Source organism: Ammodytes marinus (assembly GCF_949987685.1).
Source record: "Ammodytes marinus genome assembly, chromosome: 11".
Taxonomy (NCBI): domain Eukaryota; kingdom Metazoa; phylum Chordata; class Actinopteri; order Uranoscopiformes; family Ammodytidae; genus Ammodytes; species Ammodytes marinus.
Genome location: NC_137215.1, coordinates 12,859,904 through 12,881,252, shown reverse-complemented (window position 1 = coordinate 12,881,252; position 21,349 = coordinate 12,859,904). Strand labels below are relative to the sequence as shown.

General features: G+C 41.3%; 1 protein-coding gene across 1 annotated transcript; it reads left to right on the top strand.

The window, feature by feature from the left end:
• The first annotated feature begins 255 nt into the window (after positions 1-255).
• mrps5 (mitochondrial ribosomal protein S5) lies at positions 256-20,705 on the top strand. The gene is given in 13 exon segments (XM_080036450.1): positions 256-319; positions 1,187-1,339; positions 2,872-2,997; positions 3,588-3,701; positions 4,324-4,443; positions 7,990-8,024; positions 15,462-15,552; positions 16,021-16,067; positions 16,351-16,408; positions 18,790-18,852; positions 19,348-19,484; positions 20,119-20,179; positions 20,182-20,705. Coding segments are annotated over 13 exon segments (1,215 nt in total). The 5' UTR covers positions 256-270; the 3' UTR covers positions 20,343-20,705.
• The last annotated feature ends 644 nt before the right edge of the window (positions 20,706-21,349 follow it).

Sequence of the window (21,349 nt, the reverse complement as noted above, 5' to 3'; positions counted from 1 at the left end):
CTTTTGAGTCAAAGCAATAGGCTAGTAGTCCTCCTAGCCTACTACTGCTGATTCGATTAATAATAATTACAAAAATTATAATAATGTACTGCTACATTTAATATATATATATATATATATATATATATATATATATATATATATATATATATATATATATATATTTAAAAAGAAAAATAAGCCAATGAGATCCTGTGTATTTTCCTTAATTTTCAACAGGCACATTTCAGACGCCTTGTTGTCCTCTGAAGGACCCTTCGCATTTCCAACATGGCGGCATCCATACGAGTGTGCTGTGCCCTCCGCATCACAGTCGGAGGTGAATTATTTCTATCTTTAATCGCTATACTTCACATATTTCTCAAGACAGTTCAGTGTATAAGCCGGATATGTGTATACTGTGTTTATGTGTAGAAGTGAGAATCTGTCGTTATGGTCAGTTGTGTTCATTGAGCCTGTTGCTGCAGAGCTGTCAAAAAAATAATATAGCCTAGCCTATATGTTATTTCGTCAGAAATATATATACCCATGCTGCATGTTTAAAACAACATTAAGGTCCTTTTAAATGCCAGACTTTTCTAACACAACAGTTTGAATTCGCTTACATTGCGTGCGTTTTACAGGTTAAATCTCCCTCACGTGTGTTATGCTGTCATCGATATTTAAATCGTAATGTTATGTATCATTGAAATAAGTAGGCATCATCTAAAGCTTGGAAAGCTACTACAGCTCACACTTTGTTCTAATTCATGGTGAATACAATTGATGCCTTATTATTAGCCTTGAAGTAATGTAGGCTATTTTCCTCCCTACCAAACTTAATTAAAAATATATGAAATTGTATTTCCCCCGGCTTATTAGAAAATGTAGACGCCTCTGAGAAAATCATTCAGGAGTGATTATGTAATGTGTAAAGTCTGCTCCATGCTTTAATTCGGCATGCTTACAACATAAGTATACCTCTTTATTTCAGTGGAATTACAACGTTGATCCGGCGTTACTTTCCTCACTGTCTCCCTTTTCTGTAGTGTGTTAATGGGTAGTAAAATACTAGACAGATCATTTATTAATTGCTAAAACGAACTTGTATTTAAATGAAAAGTCAGTATCAGCATGTTGCCGGATGTAAACGTTTTTAACCCTTTTTATCTATAATTGTATCGATGTCTCTCTCAATCTCTTTCAGGTGCAGCACCACTCCAGAGCATAAGGGGAGCACTTCAGGTATCCCAGCTGACCAGTCGACCCTCAGCTGCCTTGCTCCAAAGAAACCCAGCACTTCCACTTTTCCCTGGAACAACATGGCAGCAAACCAGGCACGGCAGCTTCTTTAACAAGTGTAAGTTTACAAAAAGATTATAACCAACATTCTCAATATGCTAATGATTGCAAATTCTGTGACTTGAAAAAGCTGTCTTTGCTCACTCAAGAACAGTGCCTCTGCCTGTATTGATTGCCTGATTTATTTTAAATTGCCTAAAGGGGTGGCTGCATCTGCCTCATTCTTATATCACTTGCCCATTGTATCCCAGACAAAAAATAAAATGTTAAGATCATTTGATTGTTTTACATTGAGATGTTCAACTGTGGCTCAGGTGGTTAAGCGGGTTGGCCAATGATCCAAAGGTTGCTGGTTCGATCCCCGCTCTGCCACCAGTGTCATGGTTGTTGTGTCCTTGGGCAAGACGCTTCACCCACCTTGCCTCGTGTGAATGTGTATGACTGTTGTACAGTATGTTTGAGGTGGTGGTCGGAGGGGCCGTAGGCGCTGAATGGCAGCCACGCTTCCGTCAGTCTGCCCCAGGGCAGCTGTGGCTACTATGGTAGTTTACCACCACCAGTATGACTGTGTGTGAATGAATGGAACCTGGAACCCTGTAAAGCGTCTTTGAGTGCCTTGAAAAGCACTATATAAATCCAATCCATTATTATTATTATTATTATTACATATGGATGTAATGTCCACTTTCTTTTCGCCATGTTGTGCATGTTGCTATGTAAGATTCCTATGCAGCTTGTTTGGACAACAGTCCAAGTTAGTGTGACGACTTTTAAATATTCACATATAGAGCTGTAGTCTAGCTTGCTCGCGCTCGCCCACCAGCTTTTTATAATTATAATTATTTATTTTTTATCGTAAATGTATTTTTATATTATTATTATTAGCCTCTGCCGGATCATTCGCAGACAGTTTGCATTGTGATCACACAAATACACTCTGCCAAACTCTCTTTCCATTGACTCTGGTTGTGGCTTCATATTTCTCCATGAAGAGTCGTTAAATGTTTGTTCTCAAGAGAGTTTTTTTATTTGTATTAATTTACTTTTATCGTCAATTTTTTTCCCCCTATGTGTGCAACGTTTTTATATGTGGATATACTGCAGGTCCTTAACTGGACCTGCTTTACTGTAGACCCACTTTTGGTGCCAGGCCTTTGAGAACACTAAAAGTTAATTGTATTTTAATGACAGTCCCTAGGAGATCCCATATGTCACCTGTTGGACATACATTCTCTAAACTGCTGGCTTTAGTGGGATGCCTAAATGTAGTTTTCCTAATTTCCTAATTGCTGATGTGAAATCCTACTATCAATCGAGTTCATAATATACATTGTGGGCTTGGAGATAATGGACACACAGCAGTCTTATACCTAAGCAACTAAATTCGTGGTCTTTTTGATTATGACAGTGTTCTTGCTTTTTGGTTGGAGATAAACTCACTGCTGTGAATTTGTAGCAGGTTAGGAAATGGACAAATGAACATTGTGTGTTCAGCAAAGTCTGGGTGGTGGTTGTTCCCCATTCCCCCTTGGTTTCTCTCCTTACAGGGATACAATAGAGAAAAGATATTGACAGAATGTGTGTTTACAGTGACGGCAGAGGAGCTGTGGAGAGGTGTGTTGGCGGAGTCGGGCGCCGGTGCCAGGAAAGGCCGCGGAAAGAGAACCAAACGCAAACTGAAGAGGGACCTGAACCGAGGACAAAACCTTGGAGAGGGTGAGACGCCATCATCTGTCCGTCTGTCTTTTAGTATCTGCGGGTATTTTTCTCAATTTTCTTGAGTGCCGTTAAAATCACAGAACTTCTAATTACTTCCTAGACCTCTTTGGCAGAACACACGATTGTAAAATGTTCCTTCTTGTTCAGACATGCTAAAATGTCTCCTTCTTTTCTGTTAAGCTGTGCTGCTGCTGTGCTGATCGACACAACTTGCTTGAATATTAGTAATTTACTCATTACACCTATTTTGTTTATTGGCTCTGTACAGGAGCTTTTGACAATTACTAAGCTTGTGAGACTCAGATGTTCTTTGTTAAAGCAAAGATTCATCAAAATGTCTTTAGAATACATTTTTCTGAAACCTTTCTATTTATGTAGTTATGCACTACCCCATTTGTTATTACAATGAGAAGCAACATGGTTTGTGATTCCCTCCCCTCCAAGCTGTCTATTTACAAGGATAAGAACTACAGCTTTAGAAATGAGAAGTACCATATCTTTTCTTCCTCTGCATCCTTAAGTCCTCCCTACCTGTGTTCTCCATTTCCTGTTTTATATTTGTCTTTCTCTTTGTCTTTTACCCACAGGTCGTGGTGGTTTTCTGTGGCCCGGCCTGAACACTATGGTGGTAAAGGATGGGGCCGTGCAGAGCATGAGTCGAAGGGGAGAGTCCGAGCAGCAGGAGGTGCAAGCTGAGCTAGGTACAGAGAGAAACGCACACACACACACACACAGTAATGTGACCAGCCTATGAAAAACGTATGGGTATGTGAATGGATCAGTTACATCAGTCAAATATCCGATGAGTAAATCAATGCTTTACTGGAATAAGACCGTTCCCATCTCTAGTGTTTCGTAATGCTAGATAGTTAAATTACTGAGCTGAAATTAAGAGCTGCTAGGAAGCAGCAGCATGAGAAATGATGTCTTATGTTTATATTCAGTGTTAGCAAAACTCATTGTGTGTAGAGTGCCAAATGCATTTCCCTCTTAATAAAACCCAGTATTTGGAATCCAGCATTGTTTACACTGGTGTTCACTAGTTTGCCGTGGTCCTCTTCTTCTTCCCTTGGCTGTGAGCCCCACCTGTTGATCAGTGGAATAATGTGAAACCATTGGCAGGGATTTGTCACTCGCGTCATTCTAATAAACAGACGCGCACACAGCCCCGCTGGAGATAGAAGCTGCCAATTTGTCTCCGCTGTGATCTCATTTGTTTTTTTCTGACGGGGACAAATGGCACCTTCTGATGTGTCTCATGTGCTCTTTGAAGTCGGCCGTGGCTGCTTCACTGACTAATGTGTCTGTTGTGTCTTTCTGCAGTGCGTCAGAGGGATGAGTGGGAGAAGAAGAGGAGGATGAAGGTGAAGAGGGAAAGAGGGTGGACGGGAAACTCGTGGGGGGGCATCAGCCTGGGCGCCCCTGACCCGGGACCCAACGGAGGTACAGTAAAATAAGTAAAGATTGTAAAGTGTGTGTGTGTGTGTGTGTGTGTGTGTGTGTGTGTGTGTGTGTGTGTGTGTGTGTGTGTGTGTGTGTGTGTGTGTGTGTGTGTGTGTGTGTCTTTTTTTTGTGTACAATTGTTTATTTGTTTTTGTAACACTTAAGCCGGATTTATTTATCCAGGTCAAGTTGTTACGTAAATCCAGCTGTAGATGACTGTAGTGATGGGAAAATAAGAGATGGATGAAGCAATAGAGGGATAATAAGGAGTGTATGCCCTGATTGTTAAGACTGAGAGAGAAAGAGAGAGAGAGAGAGAGTGACAGGCCCATATGGTGGCCCATTAGGGCTGATGAAAAAATGAGAATGTGATGAAATTATTAAGTGGGACGTTTTCCTAATTTAGAAGAACATCTCTCTTTCTCTCTCTCTCTGTGTCTCCCTTCCTTCTCACCGTATGACTTCATGTGTGTCTCTGTTTCTTCTTCGGTCAGTCTTTTTCCCCATAACACATTCTTTATATCATATCCCAAGCTCTTCTATTTGTCTCTCCCTTTCTATCTCTATCTCATCCCACTGATGCCTGATGCTGCGCGATGCATCATTGTATCTCCTGCCTGTCGCGCAGCATCAGGCATCAATGGGTTAACAAGTTATTTAGTGACACAAATTAAAATGACTTTGGTAGAATACCTGCACATCTAATAACGAATGTTTTGCAGCTATTGTAAGCATGCCAACTTGCTAAACCAACACAGTGAACATTGTAAACATGAAATCCTCATTGTGTGCACGTTAGCATGCCAGTCGACATTCTCTGCAAACTGCAGGCAGACACAAAGGACAGCACCTGGGAGATTGTCTTATTGTGAAAAAGACAGTCACTAGTAGCAGGAAATATACGCAGCCCTCAGGGAGTCATTGTGGCTGGAAAGGTATTGACATTGAAAGCCGTACAGATAGAGTAGTAAACCAAGCGAAGGCACTGATAGGCTGTGCACACAAATGAATACATGTTGTGCACACATAGATTGCTGGACTCAGTGAATGGTTCGGGTTTATATTTTTCTCGACTACATCCAATCAATTCACTTTAGTTACCCATTTACGCAGTATAGTTGCTCAGTTCATGGATGGATGGATGGATGGAAGAAAATAAATGGTCAGGTTTGCAGTAGAAATTGAAAACAGTGTAGACCAAATCTCTTTTAAGTTTTCCTGCACTATCCTTTCAGTGCTGTCTCCTTTTAAACAGAAGCAGTTGATATATGGATTCCTGGTTGAAGGTTGAATCTAATACTCTAATACTCTTAACACATTGGCCCTCATTTATCAATCTTGCGTAGACCAGAAAAATGGGTGTACGTACATTTCCACGCAAATCTCGGCATTTATCAATATGGACGTGAGCGTAGGGTACGCTCAAATCCCACGCCAGCTCTCAGCTCGTGTACGCAAATTTGAAAACAGCTTGGACTCGCAGTGCAGGCTGTGCCGGGTAGCCGATGACTTTGTTGGACAATTATTAGAAGATAATACAAATGCAGTGCAAATAAGACCGAAATAAAGATATTAATCACTTAAAAATGAGCAGTTTATGGTGTGCAACTGAGTAGGAGAGCTGATTCAATAGTGCGCACACCGGCCACTTAGGAGCGCTGCATGGGACTGCGTAAGGGCAGTTGTCTCCGTCTTGGAGCAGCTGGGGGGACACTGAGGCACGGGGGCTGCATTCATTCAAAATGGTAGCCTAAGTATTAAATATGTAGTAGACATAAACTGCTCTTTATGATACAAAAAAATACACGGCACAACATTCAGCTTAACATTTTATTTATTTGACGCACTTTGTAGATGTTAGTTCCTCTTTTAATGTGTCATTGATGCTAAAGCGAGCGATTTATTTCCACCGTTAACCGGCACGTTGTTCCTATCTGCTGGTGGAGCACGACGGTGGGCGCTCTCACAGCTGATCGCTGCCGGGTCGGCTTGTGCAGCTGACGGCCGGGCTGACCACTCGTGCCAAGCGCATGCTGTCATACAGTAAAACGCTAAATGTGTTATTTTTAGTTTTTAAAACCCTTTTGAATAGTGCTATCTAAAAGGGCCAATACATTCTAATCATTCAAATCTCTGCAGAGCAGACGTGTATTTATTTTATGGGGACCATTATCGGACAGTTGGTGCGTCTTTTTCTCCTCCACCACTTATATTATGCCCGCAGCCCCGCACCCCCAGTTGGTTGTATTTCAGAACAGCAACACGCTTTTTTTATTGGCGATTTTGAGTCAACACCAACGCTGTTGACCGCAGCAGTTATTTCCTTCCTAGCTGCTGCCTTCTGTAGTTCTTTGATGCTGCTTGTAGGCTAATGCTCCGAAATGAAACTATTTTTTTTCTACTTTCGCTGTTATTCTGTCAATTTCTACTTCAGGGAAGTGCCGTATTGCGCATGTCCATGTCGTAAAACCTCTGGGCGAGGCCTCTAAACTGAGAAAATATAGGGGCGTGATACGCTCGTTTTCATCCGCCGCATTTATCAATAATGGCCTGGCGTACGCTGAGATTGGCGAGATACGCCTGTTTGATAAATCCCACGCGATACCTGGCGTAGGGAGGTATTTGCGCCAGAATCTGCACCAGTTTCCACGCAAAATTGATAAATGAGGGCCATTGTCTGGGGGACATAAAGACACAACTCATGCCGAATCAACTCTTCATTACAAACCCTGAGGAAAACATCTGCTTCATTCAACCTTATTATCTGATTAGACCTGCTAACCTCCTGCTCCCAGCTGTTTACACGTTTGCTCTTTGCTGTTAGAGGGTTTGGCCAGTTTACCTTAACCTTCTGTCAGATGAGGGACAAGGTTATACCGTCCCAAAGCATATTTTCCTGCTTCATATATTTAATATTTCTGCTTCTTTTGAATCCTTTTCCTATTTCCTCTTGGTATTTCCTCCCTCTTGACACTGTGCTAACAAGCTCTCGCACCATGAAATACACTCTCTCCATGTACACTGGGCCTGGTGAATGTGATGCACTGAGAGCTGTAACTAGGTTGCTTGTCTCTGATCAGGTTTAGTTTCGCACAGATGGTGGGCTCGTGTGTGTGTGTGTGTGTGTGTGTGTGTGTGTGTGTGTGTGTGTGTGTGTGTGTGTGTGTGTGTGTGTGTGTGTGTGTGTGTGTGTGTGTGTGTGTGTGTGTGTGTGTGTGTGTGTGTGTGTGTGTGTGTGTGTGTGTGTGTGTGTGTGTGTGTGTGTGTGTGTGTGTGTGTGTGCGCGCGCACACACAGGGCTGAGTCAATGGGCCCCTCTCTCCTTGGGCCCATTGACTCAGCCCTCCTTTGTCTGTTGTAAATTGGTCAGAAGTGAACATGCTTCTGTCGAGAGAGTAACATCCTTCAGAGGTCACTAACAATGAAAAGTGTCAACTCATTGCACTGCTGCAAGGGCTTCTGGGTATTTGTTGTACTAGAGCTGGAGTCTGGAGTGTGTGCGCCTTTTTTCATTTTAATTCTAAACTTTTGTCTTTCTCTCCACAGAAACCTATGAGGACTTTGATTCACGTGTCATAGAGGTGAGTTTGTCTCACTTTCTGTCTTGACGATTCCACAAACAATTAACACACTAACAATTACAAAATCATCTTATTAGTTGCGAGAACTAATTTTATTACATTTTAAATAAAAAGGTCTACAATAACTGTCTTTTTGGGCCACTTGGCGGCAGTGTTGTGAACAAAACATGGACATATACCTCCACTAAACAAATAGCTGAAGGTCGGAGGGAGAGGATGGATGGCCAGTTCAGTGAAGATAATATATGTGCGGCCCTTGTAGCCAACACTGTGTGGAGCTGTAATGGGCCGCGGCCCGGTAGTTAGGAAACACTGCTCTATCTACATAGACTTTACAGCACAATGATGCAGTAAGCCTCAGAGGGAGAATCTGTGTTCAAGACACTCAATCCAGTGTGGCGTGTACACATGGATGCTGTTCCAGGCAAATTTTCTGAGCCAGGATACTTGCAGTTGAGCATGAAATGTCTTGTCATTTTTGCAGCTGCGGCGAAGGGGGGGAGATAAAATGGTTATTAAAATGTTCCGTTTTGACCTGTTTTATCAGTGCTTCTTGAGGCCAAATAGTATCATTTCAAAATAGTGCAACAACATTAAGTAACAATCCTGACGGTGCATTCACACTAAACAGCATTTATTAATATTTTAAAAAAATTGATAAAAAATGAATACATTGGAATTCAAAGACACTGCACCTTATTTCAGTTTTCTTTGACAGAACACTTCAATTTCTACAGCAAGCAGCTCATGGAGACCTTGTTCGATATGAAGAGAAATCAGCATGATTAATAAATTATACACTTGGTAGTGATGGGTGCTTCCTTTTGAGAAAAATCTTATTTGAAGGCAGAGAACTCACCTCATTAGATTTATTAAAATACAATCTACTTAGCAAATCTGCATGCTGCTTTTCCTACTCCTGTGTATGTGTTGTGTTAAGATAAGCTCTATGGACAGACCCAGTTCATTTAGATTCTCTCTCAGTCGCACTGTATTGTACCTTAATTCAATTAGCACTAATGGCCCCTACTGAACTAATGGGGGTAATGCAACAAGGTCACACACACACACACACACACACACACAAACACATCCCCATTGAGTAGCACGGGGATAAACATGATACACAATTTTTGTATTTTAGTATCATAATGCAATACACTCTGATACTGTGTCTGTCTATCTGTGCGTCTGTGTGCGAGTGTGTCACATTGATAGTCATCCCCAGTGCCGCTGCATCAATATAAGTTGTGTCACAGACATTAGGCTTCCCCATGGAAACTGACGAACGCTTTTATGGTGCCATCTCCCTATAAATATATCCCGTGTGTGCGCGCCACTATAAATTCAGGCCTTAATTAAATGAAAAAGGCTTACTGGAATAAAAGGCTCGTCTCCCAAGGACAATGATGCTTTTAGTGAACACGTCCAGCAGGAAGAAGAGAGGGGGAGGGAGGGAGGGAGGTAGAGGAAGATAAAATGAGAGAGGCGGAGGAAAAGTTGTTTGAGTGAGTTAGAAAGTCTAGAAAGTTGGGACGTGAGAAAGCGCCAGAGAAAAGTAAATAAAGGAGTAAGAAACAGAGAAAGATTGATACAAGGTGTTATTAATCATTGACTGCAGAGCACAGTAATCAGTCATACCTGTATCCAATATGTAAACTAAAATCACCGATGCTATATTAATTCTCTAAATATGTATTCAGACATATTCAAAACATGTGGACATGTATACTGCTCAGCATGTTTTTAGAAATAATTTTTACTGTATTTACTGCAGTATATACCTACTTTTTTCCCCCTACATGACTCTGATGCTACAGTTTGTTGAGTGTGAGGGTAGGATAAAGGGAGCTAAAGTAAGACTGTCAGTTGTCTACTGTTCAGTAACTAACATCTTACAAAGCAATTACACTGCAAACCACCTTCTCACCGAGATGAAAGGAAATCTATGTGTTTAGCTCACTGCCGCTCTGTATCACAAAGGAAATGAAAGAACCCTGTGTGGACTTTAAACCCAGCAAGACCATCGCCAGAAATACAACTTCAAATGAATGCTAATGTTTCTGCATGTGTGCCGGATGTGTAAATATTCAACTGTTTGCTAATACATGGCAACTTTATAAGGAGAAAAAAAACATATGTGAATGTTGTGTTCAGAGGTTGTTGTTAGTTCAAACAGTAGAGCTGTGTGAAACATGCAAGAGTACCAAAATATTGAATTCAACCCAGTATTACATTACAAAGCGTACAACTGTCTGGCATATAGTCTCAGTGAGTGCTGCAATCAGTTGGACCTCATAGAGATGAGAGAGAGAGAGAGAGAGAGAGAGAGAGAGGGATGACATAGGCGAAGGTTAAGAAATGAAAGGGAGGAGAGTTGGAGAGAAAAGTGATATTCGTGGCCCCCGTCCAGGTATGGCAGCCACTTGGACTAGACTACGTGATTTCATTAACAGATGGAGCGTTGTCAGTACAGGGGGGGGGGGTTCTGTCTTCTTTCTTTTTCTTTTTTTTTCTTCTCTCCCTGAAGTCAACAACCTTGAAAGTTGAAAGTGTAGCTTGAAGTTGACAGGCAGCCGGCCGGATGAGCGCAGCGTCGCGAGAACGTTCAATTGGATTAAATGTTGTGTTTTAACAGCCAAGTGGAGCTCAGCGAGCCACGAACGAGGCTTTAAAACTGCTTCATTATTCATTTGTTAAAAGCATGCGTTATATTTGCTTTGATGCTTTAATGAAAGCACCTTTCAGCGGTTATGAGAGCAAAACCCCATATGTTCGCTTGCATTGTCTAAATTACAGACACATACACCCCGTTAATTTGTTTTTGTTTACGAGTTCTGTTGTAATATAACGGTACTCATCTACATTTAACTTGTAGTTCAAACACAAATTCTCATTCGTAACATTTATTTTTCGTCTTATTCTTATTTTGTTGGTTTACTCTCAACAAATGCACACACACATACACACACGCCTGAGTCATTTGCATCGTTTCATGATTCAACATGACAATTATTTTTCAGCTCAGTGACCATGATTAAGCTTCCCCTAAAACAGCAGTTTGTCATCACTTCAACCAACACGCATTGGCATAGAAATGTATTTGCACTCTTTTACTCTTCCTCCAAATCTCACTGCTTCCAAGTTTTCTACAACTTGGTTCTTATTTCTGTGTGATCACAGGATGGACACACGCCATGATACAGGGTGTTACAATGTGAACATAGAGACATGAAGAATGTTCTTCTTAATTAAGAAAACAAAATGTAGATCTACGAACTGTAAGGCACACATATCAGTGCAGGTCATGAGAATAATAAGGTTATTATGACATGACAAAGATGTAATATGTAGTAGTCGAGGAAAGATTTGAGGTTGTGCTGGGAGATAAATAAACTCTTGCCTACACACTACTACACTTGACACTGTCCACAACAGTGTTAAGAGTCACAATATCAACTTTTTAAAACCGAAGTGTAAGTCAGAGAAGTGTTAAAAAAGCATTAGTTGGAGGTCTGTGCTCTCGCAGCGCCTTCTGCGGGGGGAAAACTCCTCCCCTTGCGCTGCAGCTTATAGACGGATACGGATCGGGAGACACGCGGCAACAGATTGAGAAAATAAGAGATGAAACGAGAAGTGAGCGAGCCAGCTAGAAGCATCCACCCACCTCCCTGCTGTCGCTCGGCCGGTGGAGGGAAACTCAGCCCATCTGCTCGCCTGTTAATGCTGCACCAAAACTGCTGCATCTTCACCCCAAAATGACGCAACAAACCCAGAGCCCAAAAAAAAGCCCAAACATTAACAGAGACATTCCCCACACGCCTCTACTATGGGGCTTGCATTGACACACGAGAATTAAAAAGTTCTGGGGGAGATTTTGATTAACAAAACAAAACAGTGTTTGAGATCCCCATCTGTTGGGGATCTTTTCAGAGGCAGACAATTTCGTGTGTGTGTGTGTGTGCGTGCGTGCGTGCGTGCGTCCTGCAGTTTTTTGTGTTTGGGTGTTTTGCTGCTATACCCTGACCCCAATCCTTCTTTCTCTATCCCTGCAGTTAAATTATAAATCCTTTACTGAGATGTGTGTTACATAAGGAGTGAAGCTGAGGGCAGATCTACACTTTGAAGTTCCCTCAGCTAAAAACTCAACGCTGTCCTGTCACTAACGCTCTGTGGCGGGGATGAATGTGTTGAGATGGACGGATTTTTTTTTTTTTGCCCCATAAAAGTCCCTCAAAGGCTGCTGGTGGTCAAAACCCTGGACAATAGATATACAACCATGGTACACCTAGGTTCAATTTAACCGGGTTTATGTTTGTGGTGTTTGACAGTCACTTTGTGACCACCACACCACCATCGACCCGCTATTGTGGTAGAGCGGGTCGGCCAATGATCGAAGGGTTGGCGGTTCGATCCCGGCCCTGCCACTTGTGTCACCCACCTTGCCTCGTGTGAATTTCGATAGTAAGCCTGATATCAGTGTATGAATGTGTGTGTGTGTGTGTGTGAATGGTAACGTGGGAATGGGAACAGGTCTCCCTTGAAAAAGAGTCTAGGCCTCAATGGGATTTACCTGTAGGCCTATATATAAAGGTTAAGAAGAAGAAGGAAATCATAGTTTGGAAGAGACATTTCATTTTTGCTCCAAGACATTGTGTAAAAACATAGAAGAAGTGTTTTTTCTGGTTAGTTTTTCTGGTGCAGGGAACTGGTGGCAGCTCCCATTACAGTTGAACATGCCCGTTATCAAACCGACAGAGCAGGGAGATATTCAGCTGTTGGAGAAGATTTGTGTCGGGCTGTCGGACAGTGGCAAGTTGATGGAGGTTTAGTTTTTTTCTTTTGATGTAAAAGCTTTTAACTTTTTCTTGTTAGTTTTATTGTCAGTGTGTGAAATGAATGTGTCCCTGCTTGATCTTTGAACCTTTGAGTTCTTGTTAGAGGAGGATTTTTCATTCAAATCTTCTTTTTCGCAGATTCGCTCTTCACTCATTATATCTGTCTCTCTCTCACACTTTCCCTTTGCTGTTCTCCATCACACTCTGAGCAGCAGAAGCTTTAAAATCCCCAAAGTAATAAAAGTCTTGTTTGCTTTCATATTCTCACTTTGGCACCTAGTAGACATTCCTGCGATTGTGTGAAATCTTTGATGCACTGTCAGTTGTCATATTACCACATATTTTTACGATGGAGTTTTTTTTTTTTAGATACACATAGTAATACTGACACACTTCCAGAAGCTACCACAAAGCAACATTAAAGCCACCACAAAGATAATTCAATCAGAGATTTTTTGTACAGAATAATTGTATTGTGCAGGTCTTTATACTGTATATATCATTGTCATCTTTTTGTGTATGAAATATTCAAAACTAGTTGAAGCAATTCCTGTAAATTGCAGATAATTAATCTATTTCATACCTAAAGCTACACTATTCAGTATATGATTTCTATATAATGAATGGAATTGGATTGGAGTAATGAAATGGGAAAGTTGCCCCACTGGAGTTTGCTATCACGTTAGCCATAATTACTTAGACTGTAATTTGTTAAATCTGTGTATGCGGATGACATGGAGTTCTGCCCCCAAGTCAGCCAAATATATATATATGTTTACTGTATATGCAGCTTTAAGTAAGTAATGACAAAGTAATAACAGCATTTCTAAATGCTTTTCAAGAATGTTTCCACACAACACATTATGTGAAGAAAAGTAAGGCCTAAAAAATATCTAATTACCTTAATTAACTCATTTTAATTAAGTTCATCAGTACAGCTGGGGAGTTTTATTTGTCATAGTGGAGTTCAGCAGCTCCATTTATGCTCGGCGTTGGTTTGTGGTGAATTTGTATCTTAAGCAACAGAATCTGTGTGTTTGTGGGTGGATGTGGGTGTGAATATATTTTTGTGTATTGTATTGTATTGTATTGTATTGTATTGTATTGTATTGTATTGTATTGTATTCTAATCACAGTTCTGGGTTGAGTCTTTTTGGGAGTCAGCAATTTATTCATTCTTTTATCCTAACAGCACACACATACACGCTCCACAGTACGACACACCTATCATATATTTATGTATTTTTTCTCCTTCACACGCACACACAAGTACATGCACATAAATACTACATGTATCTGCGTGCCCAAACACACACTCATTGTTTGTGACAGAGGCCTCTCGCTGTTCTGCTGTGTCACCCTGCCTCATCCTCATCCTCTGCTTTTTATTTATCCTTTTATTCCCTTTACTCCTGTCTTTTAGTTTTTACTTTACTTTACTTTTTTCTTCACCTTTCCTCACTAAATCTTTTTCTCATCTAAATAATTTCATGCCTGGAAAGGTGTTCTATCCTCTTTTATTTTTCTCTTACTCCCTTTCCCTCTTCCCTCTCCATCCATCCATCCATCCCCCAGTCTCCAGCCAAGTTCTCCACTTCTCCCTCTTGTACTCCATCACTTTTCTTCCATATCCTCCCTTCTTATTTTCTGTTTCTCTCTATCTCTCCCTCTCGCAATTTATTTAATTGAATCAAATGTTAATTTTCTTCTTGTGACCTGTCACTTTTTATAGCTTGTGTATCTGCTCTTATCCCCACACTCTCTGGTCAACTTGTCCCATCTAATTTTTTATTTATTTTTATTTTTATGGCTTTGTGGCGTATCACTGCTGCCCCCTGGTGTTTTCAAACTTATAGTTCAGATGGTTGCCCAGCCTGCGTTGTCGCACAATGGCTGGGCATTTCTGGTCTTGACTGACATACTGCACACACTAACACAAACACACACACACACATACACACACACACACACACACACACACACACACACACACACACACACACACACACACATACACACACACTGACAGTGAAATGCCTCGACAAGTTATAGTCGTGTTATAACTGCAGATGTTTTCGGTGGCCCGACCAGAAAATGCATCATGTACACGATTGAATAAAAAGAAGAGAAGGGAAGAGAGGAAACACATGTGCTGTGCAAGAATACATAATGATTATGACATGTTGTCTACAAAATGAGCCAAAACACGCCTGTTGTTCTGTTTTCCTTCGTTTTTACTTTTGTCTTTTTTCAATTTTTAATTGTTGCATCATACGCCAATGACTTAATATATTGTCTGATAAATAGACATTGGTTATGTGACAGTGGTCATATTCTAGACACGATGGTTTGTGAGTGTATTTCAATGTGTTCTTAGGCAGCATCACACACACACACACACACACACACACACACACACACACACACACACACACACACACACACACACACACATTTACACACAAACACTTCCAAAGAGTGGTAATATAACATTTCTGCCTTGAGTGTCTTTAAACTAAATTGATGCAGTCCTTGATGGATATCAGGAGGTTAAAGCGGTCCTGTTTGGTGTTGTCCAATATGTCATGTTGTCTTGCAGGTGAAGAGTGTGTTCAACATGACGGCCAAAGAGGGCAGGAAGAGGTCCATCAGCTGTCTGGTCGCCGTTGGAAATGGCAACGGAGCCGCAGGTTTGAAACTTTTTGAAAAATATATACAGAAACAACTTTTACAATTATAATTCACAAGCACATCTTTTCATCTTGAGTTTTTAAAAACATGGAATGGACCAACAAATGGCTAGTGTTTTACAGTTTTTACAAACTTTAATCGATAACTGAGGAACATTTAAGCCTCTGTGGATACAGTTCAATTTCAGGGGCTTGTTTTTGACATTTTCCAGAAGTGAGCGACAAAATAAAAATTAAAAAGTCAGTGCTGAAGAAACTCCAAAACAGACTCCTGAGATTCCCCTGCCAACCTGTCAACCTTTCATTACACCGTCTGTTAGAGCCGCTTGTTATGTTCATGTGGGCTCAGGGGATAGGGCTTACAAAAACACATTGAAACAACATGAAGGTTTTTTTTAAGCTCTGAGCTCCTCTGCCAGTGTTCTCGTCTTCATGTTTTCAATGTGCCTCCTCCTCTCCCTCCACTAGGCTTTGCATTGGGTAAAGCAGCAGACAGAAACACAGCTCTGAGGAAGGTGAGACCACAATGTTCTCTGTATTCAAAGTACAATAATCATGAAGTTTTTTTTTATATTTAAATAAAAGTGAGTAGAACGGAGTAATGAACTAAATTATTTTCACACGCATTTTATTGTCTGGTTGGAAACAGCATTTGGAGTTAAAATGACTAACGGAACCTCAAGGTTTATTAAGTTGCTGTCCTGGTGCTGCTGTTATGGCCTTAGGATAATAACAAGACACTTTACTATAACACTTATTAAATGTGTGTTTTTCTGTCATGTTGATTGTTACCTGCAGGCCAAGAACAGAGCCATCCACTACTTGTACTATATAGAACGATACAACAACCACACCAGTAAGTGATTATCAAGATACTTTTCTTTCTTTTGACTGTCCTTTCACATCCTTCCTTTTCTTTTTCTCCCCTTCACAGACAATGTGAAATTCCTTTGCTTTTAATTATTTAAACTCTGATTTTGATAGCATGTTTTGTCCATCAGTTCTGCATTGGGCAACTGTAAAACACTGCACTACCCATAAGCCCTCTGTTTCAGTTGTTGTGGAGAAGAAAGCTAGTCTTCTACGCCTCAGCTGTGAATAAAACACGGTTCACTAAAAGTTCCCATATTCATACAAAATTCATAACAAAATTGACTCCGAATCCAAAAGTCAATTCACTGAAGCTGCTGACTCCATTTGTCCATTTTTCTCAACATGGTTATCTTTATCTGGCTGCAAAATGCACATTGAGAGTCACATATATTTTGGGGCAGCTCATTAACATTTGTGCTGATGATTGAATTGAATAAGTGTCCTGCTGCTCCGAGCTGTAGAAGTGCCTTCAACTGTAAGTCACGACACGTAACATCTTTCCGTGAGAAAAATAAATGGGATTTAAACTTCCAGAAGAATGGTGGGGGGGGGGGGGGGGGGGTGTTTGCTGCCCGAAATAGCTACTCCCACTTCTCTATTACTTCCACTGCTCTGGTTTCCCCGTTGTCTGCCCCGGTTCATTCCTAATTCAACTCCTCTTCCCTCCTCTTCTCTTAAATCATCTCCACTCCTCTTGCTCATCCTCCCCTGTTACCCATCTCTCTCCTCCACTCCTATCACCTGCCTGGCCTCATAAAAAGCTACAAAAAGAAAAAATGGATTTGTGAAGAAAGATGTCGGAGTGAAAATGCATTGCTGGCACTTTCTTATTGTAAAAAGCCATTTGGCTACTTCTGCTGTTGCTGCTGTAGGGCCAAGCCAGAAAGAATAATGTGGGTGAGTCATCAGCCTCCACCACGCCCTGTGTGTGTGTGTGTGTGTGTGTGTGTGTGTGTGTGTGTGTGTGTGTGTGTGTGTGTGTGTGTGTGTGTGTGTGCGTGCGTGCGTGCGTGCGTGCGTGCGTGCGTGCGTGCGTGCGTGCGTGCGTGCGTGCGTGCGTGCGTGCGTGCGTGCGTGCGTGCGTGCGTGCGTGCGTGCGTGCGTGCGTGCGTGCGTGCGTGCGTGCGTGCGTGCGTGCGTGCGTGCGTGCGTGCGTGCGTGCGTGCGTGCGTGCGTGCGTGCGTGCGTGCGTGCGTGCGTGCGTGCGTGCGTGCGTGCGTGCGTGCGTGTGTGTGCGTCCACCCAGTTTAAGCTCAAAACTGCAGCTTCATGGAAAATAAATAGTCATACCCTAGCACATGACAGCTCTCACTGTGCGGCCATCTGCAGCCTGTCTGGGCCATCGTGTGATTAGTTGTTTGTTTACTTTATGCGTGCTAACCTATTTTTCTATTGCTGTGACGGATCAGATTTGCTTATAGACCATCTCTGTCATCGTTCATCCATCAGCTTTATGGCTTAGGCCATTGTCACCTTTTTAGCAGCAACTTTGTACAATTCAGCCTATTTGTCTGTTCAGACAGATACAAAGGTTTAAATCCAGCAGCCTGAATCACCTGCAGGCCAGGCAACTTTTTTAGTGGCAGTTCTGGAATTTCTTCCACCGGATGATTTACAGTGTTATGCTGTGGCGATGTCAGGCAAAGACACACACACACACTCACACGCACACACTTCCATATGAAAACTGGACATCCTACGGGCACAGCAAATGTTCAACTCCCTCTTTAGTGTGTGTGTGTTTGTGTGTGTGCGTGCGTGTGTGTGTGTGTGTGTGAGAGAGAGAGAGAGAGTGAGTGAGTGAGTGAGTGAGTGTGACTGTCTGCGTCCGACATTAAAACAACAGGATGTGTCCTCTGAGCACCAAATGTTCCACTACTTTTACAGTCTTCTCTGGGCTCACCCTTAAACTCTTTGTCGCAGCATCTCAGTGCAGAAAACCTTTTAAAATTCCACCTGTATGTCGGGGACAACAGCCAGCGAGGTATTTCCTGAGGGATGGGACACAAGAACGTGATTTTTAGCCCCGAGCTATGAGGTCGTTCAGTGTTTCTTAGACTTGGTGCCTCAGCGGCGCACACAGCTCCAACTCTGAGCATGTGTGCCTCTGAATAACTAATGAACTCCAGCTGCTTCAGTGAGCAGGAGACCAAGACATGCGGAAGGACATCTGGTAGGCAGGTAGACAAACATGAGACCTGGGGGAGAAAACATGCAAAACAAAACACAAGTGTCTTTTGCTCGGAAATGGCGCAAAAATATGCAAATAATTTCATCCTTTTTGAATTATTTTGACGGTTTATTATGTATCAATTCAGCTACATCCAGTCAGTGTAATTGTGTTGTTTTTTTCTCTCCCAACAGTTTATCATGACATTGAATCCAAGTTCAAGAGGACAACGCTGCGCATTAAGAAACAAAACGAAGGTAAGTCTTGTTTTTTGCTCTTATGGGCTGTATGATGAGAACTACTGTTCAGATATGTCAAATGTGAGTAATGTTTTGTTCTTATGGGTCTGTTTCCTTACAAGAAGCTCTCTGGACAGATTACTTGGAAAATGGAAATGTTCTTAATTGGAAACGCTACACTGAAGCTTTTTTCTCAGTGTATGTTTAATTGTTTGCATAGCTAATACAATCTCTTGGTCAAACCAGTGATTGGAATTTTTCCACATAATTGGTTTTTGAATTACATAATGATTTTAGGGACACTTGTGAATTATTTTCACATTACAGATTCATAAAATAAATGTTTTTGTATGACAAAATTATAAAATGACCCAACTATGATATACGACTGTACATTGTTCACCAATGCGTGCATAGCTGTGCCTGATTCTCTCTCTCTCTCTCTCTCTCTCTCTCTCTCTCTCTCTCTCTCTCTCTCTCTCTCTCTCTCTCTCTCTCTGTCTGCCTCTGCAGGTTATGGTCTGCACTGCCACCGGGCGGTCATCACTTTGTGCAGGCTCATCGGTGTAAATGACATGTACTGCAAAGTAGAGGGATCGGTCAATCTGCTCAACATCACCAAGGCCCTTTTCACTGGATTAGCCAATCAGGTGAGGTCATGTTGGCATTGTGGGAGGGATCTTCAATGTAATAGTTGTCAGAACATACAGTAGTTTTACACACACACACACACACACACTGACACAAATAACAGATAGAAAAACAAAAATCAAGGTGTTAGGAACTGAAAACGGAATGTAATCAGGGTTTTGACCACCATCTTTGATATTTAATTTAACTTCCAACTAAAAGGTGTCTTATTATATATACCATACATTGCAAAAAGAATTATCTGGAGTTGAACTGAAAACATAATTCATGTCTTTAAAGGTGCTCTGATGAGCTTTCAGTTTGTGTTAATTCTAGCACCCCCTTCGGACAGCATTATTTGCACTGATTGTCTACTTTGCTGTTACATGTCATTTATGATCTTCAGAGGAAAAATTAGACGGTTTCAGAAATATTGGAAAAATGTGACTGTTTCAGAAATATTAAAAAGTTCCTCGTAGCACCTTTAACGTGTACAGTAACTCCTTGTTCCCCTCTCCACTGTCAGTTTCACCAAACATTGCAGGAAAAATTCCTGCAATGTTTGGTCCCTCTCTTCCTCACATCTCCTTAATAACATCTCTCTCTCTCTCGCGCTCTCTCTCTCTCGCTCTCTCTCTTTCCTCTCCACTGCAGGAAACCCACCAGACGCTGGCAGACAAGAAGAAGCTGAACGTAGTGGAGTTTCAGTCTGAACGTGGCCTCTGCCCATAGTGGTGGCTCGGCCTAAAGAAGGAGCTCGCCCAGACCCCGACCCAGAGGACCAGATCCCCAACACCAGGCTGCACTGGGACGACGTACGAGCCGCACAGGGAAGCAAAGGCTCCATCTGGGCCGGAGTCAAACGAACCATCTGGTAGAGTGTGGTAGTAGGGCTAATGAAGGGATCGGACCACCAGAGAATTAGACTGATATAGAGCAGGCTATATGTGTCAGACTTTTGTATTTAAGAAAAGTGTATGAACAATTTATCAAGCAGAATTTCACTTCTTGTTAATAAAATTCAAATCAAGTGGATTGTTATTTGTTTTGTCATCCAAGTACTAAAGTTACAAACTGAAGACATCTCATTTAAAAAAAAAACAATACTCAAGATATATCCATTAAAGGCAAATATTGACACTCAGTGAGATATTAATGTTTTCTTTTCATCTGTAAAGGAAAAAAATCTTCTTTTTTTCATCCAAGTGGAATTGTTGCAAATCACAGTATGTATCAATAAAGTAAGGATCTGTAAAAACAGTGTGTTATGGGCCTCTCTGTCGCTGAAGTGTTCTATAATTCATCATGCATCTGTAAACTAATTAACTATAAAAGTAGAGAGAATTTATTGTTCTCCTTTAACATTAGTTTGATAATGAAATGATTGCAGCTTAATTCCACAAAATATTTTTACCTGACCAAATGTCCTTCAGGCTGAGCTACTGATTGTTTGAAACAAACAACAAATTGAATAACTGAAATATAGAAATATGAGCAAAATCTGATAGAATGTTGTTTGAGTTTTAGCCTAAACATAGTTGGAGCCAGAATGTTAAGCACTGAAGGCGAGTGTCAACATTCCAGCTTTAACTGTGAAATGTTAGAGAAATATAGCAAATTAAAAGTGTGCCTGTCTCTTTAAAGGAATAGTTCAACATAGTAAGATGAGAAAATTCATGCTACTTTAGTGTGCTAACTGTGGAGCTAGAGCCAGAAGTTATTAGCTTAGATTAGGATCACACACACCGATTGTGGATACAAACAATACATACAGTATATGAATACGTTTTACACCCAAAGATTTCTGTACTATAACCATTTTGATCTTGGTTTCCACCTCAGGGCCCAAGGATCATAATGTACAGATCTATTATTTTCTAAATAC